The 10924-nt window shown below is 48.3% G+C and overlaps 1 protein-coding gene across 1 annotated transcript; it reads left to right on the forward strand.

Annotated features, from left to right (window-relative positions):
- Positions 1 to 7182: 7182 nt before the first annotated feature.
- LOC120509936 lies at positions 7183 to 9025 on the forward strand (the record flags this gene model as incomplete). The annotated part of the gene is made up of 5 exons (XM_039725208.1): positions 7183 to 7265; positions 7367 to 7429; positions 7624 to 7822; positions 8586 to 8705; positions 8888 to 9025. Coding segments are annotated over exons 1-5 (603 nt in total), but the record flags the coding sequence as incomplete, so codon positions are not given.
- Between the last annotated feature and the right edge of the window lie 1899 nt (positions 9026 to 10924).

Below are 10924 nucleotides of genomic sequence, written 5' to 3' on the forward strand. Positions count from 1 at the left end.
GATTTTGGGGAATTTTTGGCAGATTTGGGTATTTGTTGGGAATTTGGGATGAGTTTTGGCGGGATTTTGGGAATTTGAGGAAGATTTCAGGCAGAACTGGGGAAGGGTTTTGGGAATTTTGGGGCATTTGGGGAAAATTTGGGAATTTTTGGGGATGTGGGTGGTGTTTGGGGGAATTTTAGGGGAAATTTGGAAGGGGTTTTGGGTGGGATTTTGGGAATTTGGGGAAAATTTTAGGGAGATTTTGGGGGAATTTTGGCAACTTGGGAGTGATTTTGGGGGAATTTTTGGGGAATTTTTTGGATTTTTTTTATTTTTGGAGAATTTTAGGGGAATTTTTGGGGAGTTTTGGGGATTTTGGGGGGAATTTTTGGGGAATTTTTGGGTAATTTTGGTGAATTTTTTGGGATTTTTTTTGAGGCATTTTTATAGGATTTGGGATTTTGGGGGGAATTAAGAGAGGAATTTTGGGGAATTTCAGAGATTTGAGGGAAAATTTTAGGGGGATTTGGGAATTGCTGTGAATTTTAGGGGAGTTTTGGGGGAATTTGGGGATTTTTGGGCATTTTGGGGAGATTCTAGGGTTAAATTGGGGAGGATTTTTGGGAATTTTGGAGGAATTTGGTGGGAAATTGGGAGGGGTTTTAGGATTTTTTGGGAATTTTTTTGAAATCCTGGGAAGTTTTGGGGGATTTGGGGAATTTTAGGGAGTTTTGAGGGGATTTTAGGCAGAATTGGGGAAGATTGGGGGAATTTTGGGGATTTGGGGGGAATTGGAGGAATTTTTGGGGAAGTTGGGGGAATTTTAGGGGAAATTTTTGGGGCATTTTTGGGATTTTTGTCTCTTACCTCTTTCCAGGGGTGCTCGGAAAGGCCTCCCTGCAGAAAATTTGGGAATTTTGGGGTCCTCCCTCCCCAAATATCAAAATTTTCAGGGCTCCCCATCCCAAAATCCCAAAATTTTTTTATTCACCCTCCCAAAACCCCAAAATTTTGCCCAAAATCTCAAATTTTTGAGGTTTCCCTCCCCCATAAAACCTCAAATTTTGGGATTTTCTATTCCAAAATCCCAAATTTTTGGGGTGGTCCCACCCAGAATCCCAAATTTTACCGAAAACCCACAATTTTTCAGATTTCCTCTCCCAAAATTCCCATTTTTTCCTAAAATTCCAAATTTTGGGGTTATTTTCCCTCCCAAATTCCCAACTTTGAGGTATTTCCACTCCCCAAAATTCCTTTTTTTTCCCCAAAATCCCCAACTTTTGGGTGTTTTCCCTCCCCAAATCCCAGTTTTTGCCCAAAATCCCCAATTTCTGCCTATTTTCTCTCCCCAAATTCCCAATTTTTTGCTATTTTCCCTTCCAAAATTCCCATTTTTCCCCAAATTCCCCAATTTTTGGCGATTTCCCCTCCCAAATCCCCAATTTTTTTCCCCCAAACCCCTATTTCTGGGGATTTTCCCTCCCAAAAATCCCGATTTTTCCCCAAATCCCCAATTTTTGGATATTATGCTTCCCAAAATTCCCTTTTTCCCCCCCAAAATCCCAAACTTTTGGGGATTTTGCCTTCCAAATCCCCAATTTCTGGGGTTTCTCATCCCAAAATCTCCAAATTTTTTGCCCCAAATCCTCAATTTTTGGTTATTTCCCCTCCCAAATCCCCATTTCTCCCAAAATCCCCAATTTTTTTTTGGTATTTTCCCTCCAAAATCCCCTTTCTTTTCCCAAATTTTGGATATTTCTCCTCCCAAAATACTCTTTTTTAAAATTTTCCCTCCCAAAATCCCCATTTTTTCCCCCAATTTTGGGGATTTCCCCTCCCCAAACCTCAATTGTTTTTCCCAAAACTCACGATTTTTGGGAATTTCCCCTCTCAAAACTCCACTTTTTCAGGATTTGCCCTCCCAAATTCCCCTTTTTTTTCCTCAGATCCCCAATTTTTGCTTACTTTCCCTACCAAAATACCATTTTTTTGGTGATTTCCCCTCCCAAAATCCCCATTTTTTCCCCCAAATTCCCAATTTTGGGGTATTTTTCCCTCCCAAATCCTCATTTTTGGGGGGGATTTCCCCTCCCAAACTCCCAATTTTTGTGGCTTTTCCTTCCACCAACCCAAATTTTTTCCAAAATCCTCGATTTTTGGTTGTTTTCCCTCCCAAAATCCCCAATTTTTTGATATTTTCTCTCCCAAATTCCCAGTTTTGTGTATTTTCCCTTTCAAAATCCCCATTTTCCCCCCAAATCCCCATTTTTTCCCCCAAATCCCCAGTTTTCAGTTATTTTCCCTCCCAAAAACCCCATATTTTTTCCCAAAATCCTAATTTTTGGTTATTTTCCCTCCCAAATCCACTTTTTTGGGGGCATTTCCCCTCCCAAACCCCCAAATTTTGAGTATTTTCCCTCCCAAACCCCCAGTTTTTTTCCTGAAACTCCCAATTTTGGGTATCTTCCCTCCCAAAATCCCCATTTTTTTCCCCGAAACCCCCAATTTTTGTGGCTTTTCCCTCCCAAAATCCCCAATTTTTGGTTATTTTCCCTCTCAAACCCCCAATTTTTGGTTATTTTCCCTCCCCAAATCCCCCTTTTTTTTTTGTTATTTTCCCCTACCCACCCCCCATTTTTCCCGAAAATCCCCATTTTTCCCAGATTTCCCATTTTTGTGCCTTACTTGGCCGGGGGATCCCCGGAGCCCTTCCCCAGCTCCTCCTCCAGCGGCTCCCTGGGAAACCCAAAATCCAGGAGGGAACAAAAATGGAACCCCGGGGGGGGGGAACACCAAAAAAACAAAAAACCAAAATTCCCCCCAAAAAAACCCCAAATTTCCCCCAAATCCCTCCAAAATCCACCAAAAATCCCCAAAATCCCCCCCAAAAATCCCTAAAATTTTACCCAAAAGTCCCCCAAAGGGCTCCCCCCAAAAAAATCCTCTTTAAACCCCCAAAATCCCCCTCAAAATCTCCCCAAAATTCCCGGAAATCCCCACAAAAAATCCCCTTTAAACTCCCAAAATTCCCCAAATCCCCCTAAAAATCCCCCCCCAAACCCCAAATCCCCCAAAATTCCACTTGAAGTCCCAATAATATTCCCAAAAATCCCCCAAGTTCCCCAAATTATCCCCAAGGATTCCTAAGATCCCCCAAAAAACCCAAATAAAACCCAAAAATTTCCCATTTCCACCTCAAAATCCCCCAAAAATCCCTTTTAGACCCCAAAAATTCCCAAATCCCCCCAAAATTTCCAAAAATTCCCAAAATCCACCAAAAATCCCCTGAAAACTCCCAAAATCCCCCCAAAAATAAAAAATCCCCTAAAATTCCTCTTTAAACCGCCAAAATTCCCAAAACATTCCACCAAAACTACCCCCAAAAAATCCCAATTAAACCCCCAAAAATTCCCCAAAAATCCCCAAATTTCCCCAAACTTCCTCTAAAATCCCCCAAAATCTCCAAAATTCCCCCAAATTCCCCAAAAATCTCCCAAAAATGCCCAAATTCTCCCCAAAAAAATCCTCTTTAAACCCCAAAAATCCTCCCAAAATTAAAAAAAATTCAAAAAAATAATTCCCTCAAAATTCACCAAAAATCCCCCAAACCCTCCAAAAAATCTCCTTTAAACCTCCAAAAATCCCTCAAAAATTGCCAAAAATCCCCCCAAAAACCATTAGAATCCCCCAAAACCCCCAAAATTTCCAAAAAAATTCCCAAAAATTCAAAAATTTCCCTCAAAACTTCCCCCAAAACCCCCCAGAATTCCCAAAAATCCCCCCAATTCTCCCAAGAAATCTCCTTTAAACCCTCAAAAATCCCTCAGAACTTTTCCCGAATGCTCCCCCAAACCCCCAGAATTCCCCAAAATCACCCAAATGTCCCCAGTGTCACCGGGTCCCTCTGTGCTGCAGCTGCTCCAGGACGGCTCCGGGGGACAGCTCTGGGAATGTGGGGAATTTTTGGGGACATTTGGGAATTTTTGGAAATTTTAGGGGGGATTTGGGGGCTTTCAAGGGGATTTTTGGGGTGGAAATGGGAATTTTGGGGGAACTTTGGGGGATTTTGGGGGAGTTTTTGGAACTATTTGGGGTTTTTTAGAAGGAATTTTGGGGATTTTTTGGGAATCTTGGGGGGATTTTGGGGGTTTCAAGGGGATTTTTGGGGTGGAAATGGAAATTTTGGGGGAGTTTTGGGGATTTTTGGGAGATTTGGGGGCTCCAGGCAGCACCGGGTGGCCCCTGGGGACAGCTCTGGGGATGGAAAATTGGAAAATTTGGGGAAATTTGGGAATTTTTTTGGAAATTTGGGAATATTCCCAAAACATTCCACCAAAACTACCCCCAAAAAATCCCAATTAAACCCCCAAAAATTCCCCAAAAATCCCCAAATTTCCCCAAACTTCCTCTAAAATCCCCCAAAATCTCCAAAATTCCCCCAAATTCCCCAAAAATCTCCCAAAAATGCCCAAATTCTCCCCAAAAAAATCCTCTTTAAACCCCAAAAATCCTCCCAAAATTAAAAAAAATTCAAAAAAATAATTCCCTCAAAATTCACCAAAAATCCCCCAAACCCTCCAAAAAATCTCCTTTAAACCTCCAAAAATCCCTCAAAAATTGCCAAAAATCCCCCCAAAAACCATTAGAATCCCCCAAAACCCCCAAAATTTCCAAAAAAATTCCCAAAAATTCAAAAATTTCCCTCAAAACTTCCCCCAAAACCCCCCAGAATTCCCCAAAATCCCCCAAAATCCCCCAAATGTCCCCAGTGTCACCGGGTCCCTCTGTGCCGCAGCTGCTCCAGGACGGCTCCGGGGGACAGCTCTGGGAATGTGGGGAATTTTTGGGGACATTTGGGAATTTTTGGAAATTTTAGGGGGGATTTGGGGGCTTTCAAGGGGATTTTTGGGGTGGAAATGGGAATTTTGGGGGAACTTTGGGGGATTTTGGGGGAGTTTTTGGAACTATTTGGGGTTTTTTAGAAGGAATTTTGGGGATTTTTTGGGAATCTTGGGGGGATTTTGGGGGTTTCAAGGGGATTTTTGGGGTGGAAATGGAAATTTTGGGGGAGTTTTGGGGATTTTTGGGAGATTTGGGGGCTCCAGGCAGCACCGGGTGGCCCCTGGGGACAGCTCTGGGGATGGAAAATTGGAAAATTTGGGGAAATTTGGGAATTTTTTTGGAAATTTGGGAATTTTTTGAAAATTTAGGGGGATTTGGATGAGATTTGGGGCTTTAAAGGGGATTTTGGGGGTGGAAATGGGAATTTGGGGAATTTTTGGAGGAATTTTGGGTATTTTTGGGGATTTTGGGGGAGTTTTTGGAATTATTTGGGGTTTTTGGAAGGGATTTTGGGGAATTTTTAAGAATTTTTTGATTTTTTTTTGTAATGTGGGGAGGGATTTGGGGGAATTTTGGGGCTTAAAGGGGACTTTTTGGGGTTGAAATGGGAATTTTGGGGGAATTTGGGGGAATTTTGGGATTTTGTGGCAACTCTGGATGGGAATTTGGGGAGTTTTAGGGATTTGGGGATTTTGGGTTTGTTTTGGGGATTTAAAGGGGATTTTTTTGGGGTTGGAATGGGAATTTTGGGGAATTTTAAGAAAGTTTGGGATTTTTCGGGAGTGCTGGAAGGAATTTTGGGGATTCAAATGGGAATTTTGAGGCGATTCTGGGACTGAATTGGGATTTTGGGCAGAATTTTGAGGATTTTTGGGGGTCTGAGGAGAATCTTGGGAATTCCAAGGGGAGTTTGGAGGAGATGTTTTGGGAATCTGGGGGTTCACTGTGCAAAATGTGGAATTTTGAGGAATATATTGGGAATTTTGGGGCATTTGTGGTGGCCTGGGGGGGATTTGGGATAAATTCGGGGAATCTTTTGGGAATTGGGCGATTCCTGAGGGAATCTGAGGGATTGTGGGGGGTTCCGGGTGGGATTTTGGGGAATTTTGGGGCATTTAGGGGCGATCTTTGGGATTTTTGGGCTCCCGGCCGAGCTCGCTTGGCTTCTCCACCTTCACCTTGGCAGCTCCGGACGCGTCTCGGGGGCCTGGCAGGGGTGGGGGGGGGGGGCATGAGGGATCCCAAAATCCCCCAAAAATCCCCAAAATCGCCTCAAATCGCCCCCAAACCCGCGCCCCTCCCCTCACCGCTGCCCCCGGGAGCCGCAGCTTCCCGCCTTCCGCCGGCGCCGCCTCCCATTGGCCGAGGAGACTGCCAATCAAACCTTCTACGCAATCAGCGGCTTCAAGGGCGGTACCTGAAGGCCGCACCATTTTGATATTTGACTACAACTCCCGTCACGCCCCGCGGCTCCATAGAAAACGAGTGACGGCTGGACTACAGCTCCCGTCATGCCTCGCGGCCCCAAAGAGCGCCATTGAAACGTGGCCTACAACTCCCGTCGTGCCCTGCGGCCCCATGCAAACATATTGGTGGCTGCATTTCAATTCCCGTCATGCCCCGCAGCCACCCAGAGTGCCCCGCACACGCCCCCAAATGACCCCCAAACTCTAAGCTGCTCATCAACTGCCCTGCCCCGGACCCCCAGATGCTCCCCAGTGTTCCTAAGTGCTTCCCAGTGCCCACTCAGGACCCCCAAGTGCCCTAACGGACACTCGGGTGTCCCCCAAAACCTCCCGCGCCCCACAGACCCTCTGTAAAGCCTCTTCTCTGCCTACAATTCCCATGCTGCCCAGAGCCTACAACTACCATCATCCCCCGCGCCCCACAGAGGAACGGTAACGGCAGGACCGCCGCTCCCCAAGTGGCCCCGAGTGCCCTCTGACCCCTAAATTCCCCTCAGGTGCCTTTTGAGGATCCCTTAAATGGCTCCTCTGGCCCACAAGTGTCCATTAGGACCCCCAAGTGGCCCTCGGCCCCCAAATTTCCCGTTCGACCAACTGCCGGAAGTACAACTCCCATCATGCTCCGCGGCGACAACCGAGCTGTATTACAAACACTCATACAACTCACATCAACCCCTGCGCCTCATAACGAATCACTATAGCCGCGCCTACAACTCCCATGAGCCTTCGCACACCAGAGCGGCACAGTTATTCGCCTACAACTCCCATCATGCCCCGCGCCTCCCATAGCGCAACACTGCAGGCCCCGCCCCTCCTGCACTACAACTCCCGTGCTGCCCCGCACCGCTTTTCCCGCGCTTTTTCGCTTCCCCTCACAGCCCCCCCGGCCATGATGGCGGAGGCTCTGGGGCGCTGGCTCCGGGAGGAGATGGAGGTGGCGCTCTCCGCCGTCCCCTCCCCGGCCGCGCTCCGCAGGTCGGGACCACTGGGGACCCTCTCAGAGCCGCTCTGAGGCGGGGAGGGACCGGGGGATTTCGAGGGGCCGGGGGTGGGTGCCCAAATTCCCTCCCCTCCAGGTTCTGCTCCGGCCCCATGGCCCCCGTTTGGCATAACATCACCCGCCACGTCCGGAACTACCGGTGAGAGGGGACCCCAAAGTTTGGGGAGAGAAAACTCCCCAAAAACCCCCAAAATTGAAAGGGGACCCCAAAATTCAGGGGGGAAGAGGCGGGAAGCGCTTTCCAAAACTACAACTCCCATCATGCCCCGCGGCGCCCATAGATATCTTCGTACGCGCGCATACAACTCCCATCATGCCTCGCGCCCCCTTGAGCCTCCATATAGCCGAGCCTACATCTCCCGTCATGCTCCGCGCCGCCCGTAGCACATCACTGGAACCCCCACCCCTCCCGAACTACAACTCCCGTGATGACCCGCGCCGCTTTTCCCGCCCTTTTCCCTGGTTCCCCCCTCTCAGAATTTTTGGGGTGTCCCCACAGGAACGTGAAGAAGATTCGGGGAAATCTGCGCTGGTATCCGAAATTTTGGGGGTTTCAAAAACTTGTGGGGGGGCGCTCCCCAAAAGTTTGGGGGATCCTGGAATTGAAAATGGGAGGACACTTCAAAAAATTGGGGAGAACCCCAAAATCTGGGAGGTTCCCAAATTATTTGGGAGGTCCAAAATCAATGGAGGCACTCCAAAACTTGGGGGAGGACCTCAAAAATTTGGGTTGGGGGAGCCCAAGTTTGGGGGTTCGCCCCAAAATTTAAGGGGAGACATTTGGGGGTCCCAGAATTGTTCCTTAACTTGGGGTTCAGGTATGGACACCTGCAGGAGCTGGAGGGGAGGGGGACCCCAACTTTTGGGAGGGTTTGGAGGGAATTTGGAGGGTCCCCAAAATTTGGGGTGATTTTCCTCGGATTTGGGGGACATTTTCAGGTGTTTCTAAGATTTGGGACCTGTAAAATTTGGGGGGGTTTAAGGGGTCCCAGCCATTTTTGGGGTTTGTTTGGGACCTCTTTGAAAATTTGGGGATCCCTCAAGATGAATGGGGAGAGAATTTGCCCAAAATTTTTGGGGGATTTTCCAAAATTTGTGGAGATTTCCCAACACTGGGGCTCCCGTAAATTTTGAGCCATGTTTTTTTAATATTTTTTTTTTTGTGGGATTTTCTTGGTACTTTGGGAATTTTGGGGATCGTGAGGACTCTAGGGGCAATCTCAGGGAGATTCGAGGGAATTTTAGGGGATTTTTGGGGTCAATTTGGGAGGATTTGGGGTCAAATGTCGGCGCAGGCCGCTGCCAGTCCTCCGAGCCACCAGGGGGAGCTGCACGCGGAGGTGGCGCGGCTCCGGAAGGAGGTGCAGGACCTGGGGACGCCATTGCGGGCACACAGGAAACGGCGCAGTGCCTCGGTGAGTCCGGCTGGAAACGCGGCACCTGCACAAAGGTTCCTACTCTCAAACCCCGTTTTGGGGTCTCTCAACCCCCAAATGTTGGGATCCCCCCCATTTTTGGGATCCGCTGATCCCCCAAACCCCCATTTTGGGGTCCCTGACTTCCCCAAACCCCAATTTTGGGGTCTTCTTTCCCTCAGAGGCTTCGCTGGAGGCGTTGCGAAGCCGGAGGTGGGCGGAGCTTCAGCGAGGGGCGGAGCTTCGGCTGCTGGGGCGGAGCCGAGCCCTGCCGGGCTGCGCAGCAGCCGCCAGGGGGCGCTAAAGGCCATCCCGCAAAGGTGAAATGGGCGGGGCCTAAAGGGGGTGGGGCTTGGTGGGGATTCCTTATATGGGCAATGAGAGCTTCCTTATATGGGCAAAGGGGGATTTGGGGGATTTTGGGATAATTTTGAGTTCCTGAGGGGATTTTTGGGGGGTTTGGGGGATTTTGGGGGGATTTTGAGGAGATTTTGTGGTCCCAGAAAGGAGTTTTGAAATTTTTTGGGGATTTTAAGGAGATTTTGGGAGATTTTGAGGTCTCTGAGGGAATTTTGAGGGGATTTTGAGGGGATTTTGGGGTCTGGAAGAGATTGTCAGAAATTCTAAGGAAATTTTGGGGTCTTTGTTGGTTGTTTGGGGGGATTTTGTGTTTCTGAGGCGATGTTTGGGAGATTTTAAGGAAATTTTTGGGGATTTTGGTGTCCACGAGCTAATTTTGGGGGATTTTAAGGGAATTTTAGGGTTCCTGAGGGAATTCTGGGTTATTTTGAGAAGATTTTGGGGTTCCTGAGGGATTTCTGTGGTGCCTGAGGGGATCTTGAGGAGATTTTGAGGTGATGAGGGGATTTGGGGGGATATTAAAAAGAGATTTTGGGGGGTTTTGAGGATTTTGGGGTCCCTCAGGTGATTCTGAGGGCTTTTGATCGGGTTTGGGTGTCTCTGAGGGGTGTTTGAGGAGATTCTTGGGTCCCCGAGGCAATTTTGGGGAATTTTGAGGAGATTTTGGGGTGCATGAGAAGATTTTAGTGGTTTTGAGGTGATCTGGGGGGATTTTGGGAGGATTTTTGGTGTCCCTGAAGAGATTTTGAGGTCTCTGAGAGGATTTTGAGGCAATTTGATGGATTTTGAGGAGATTTTGGGTTCCCTGGTAGGATTTTAAGGAGATTTTTTGGTTCCTGAGGGGATGTTGGGCAATTTTGAGGGGATTCTGGGGTCTCTGGTGGGACTTTGGGGGATTTTTAGGAAATTTTGGGGGCCCTGAGGGATTTTGAGGGATTTTGAAGGGACTTTGAGGGGATTTTGGGGGACATTTGGGGTCTCTGATGGGATTTTGGGGGATTTGAGATTTTGAGGGAATTTTGGGGTCCCTGAGAGAATTTTGGGGTATTTGGAGGGGATTTTGGGCTCCCAGAGGGATTTTTGGGGTATTTGGAGGGGATTTTGGGGTCCCCGAGGGATTTCGCCGCGCTCCCTTCAGGCTGGGCCAGAGGGGCCCTGAGGGATTTTGAGGGATTTTAGGGGATTTTGAGAATAATTTGGGAAATCTGAGGAGATTCTGAGGGATTTTGAAGGGACTTTGAGGGGATTTTGGGGGACATTTGGGGTCTCTGATGGGATTTTGGGGGATTTGAGATTTTGAGGGAATTTTGGGGTCCCTGAGAGAATTTTGGGGTATTTGGAGGGGATTTTGGGGTCCCCGAGGGATTTTGCCGCGCTCCCTTCAGGCTGGGCCAGTCCCGGGCGGAGCTTTGGGCCATCTTGGCCTCGGGGGCGGAGCCTGGAAACCCCCAGAATCCCCCAGACCCCCCAGGTTCTTCTCAAATTCCACCCAGGACTCCCCAAATTTCTCAAATCTATCCCCAAAATCCTCCCTGGACCCCCCCAGAAATCCCAAATCTCCTCCCAGAAATCCTCAAATCCCCGCAGGACACCCCAAAATCTCCAAATTTCCCACAAAATTCCATCTGGGCCCCCCAAAATCACCCCCAGGACACCGCACAATTCCCAGGTCTTCTCTAAAATCCCCTCAGGGACCACCAGAAAACCACAAATCCCCCCCAAAATCCCAAATGTCCCCCAGGACCCCCCAAAATCAACTCTGCACCCCCAAAAATCTTCCCCAAGATTTTCTCCAGGAGTCCCCAAAAATCCCCAAATTTGGGACCCCCAAAACCCCCAAATCCCCTAAAATTGGGACC

Source organism: Passer montanus, unplaced genomic scaffold (genome assembly GCF_014805655.1).
Source record: "Passer montanus isolate IOZ18808 unplaced genomic scaffold, ASM1480565v1 scaffold543, whole genome shotgun sequence".
Lineage (NCBI taxonomy): Eukaryota > Metazoa > Chordata > Aves > Passeriformes > Passeridae > Passer > Passer montanus.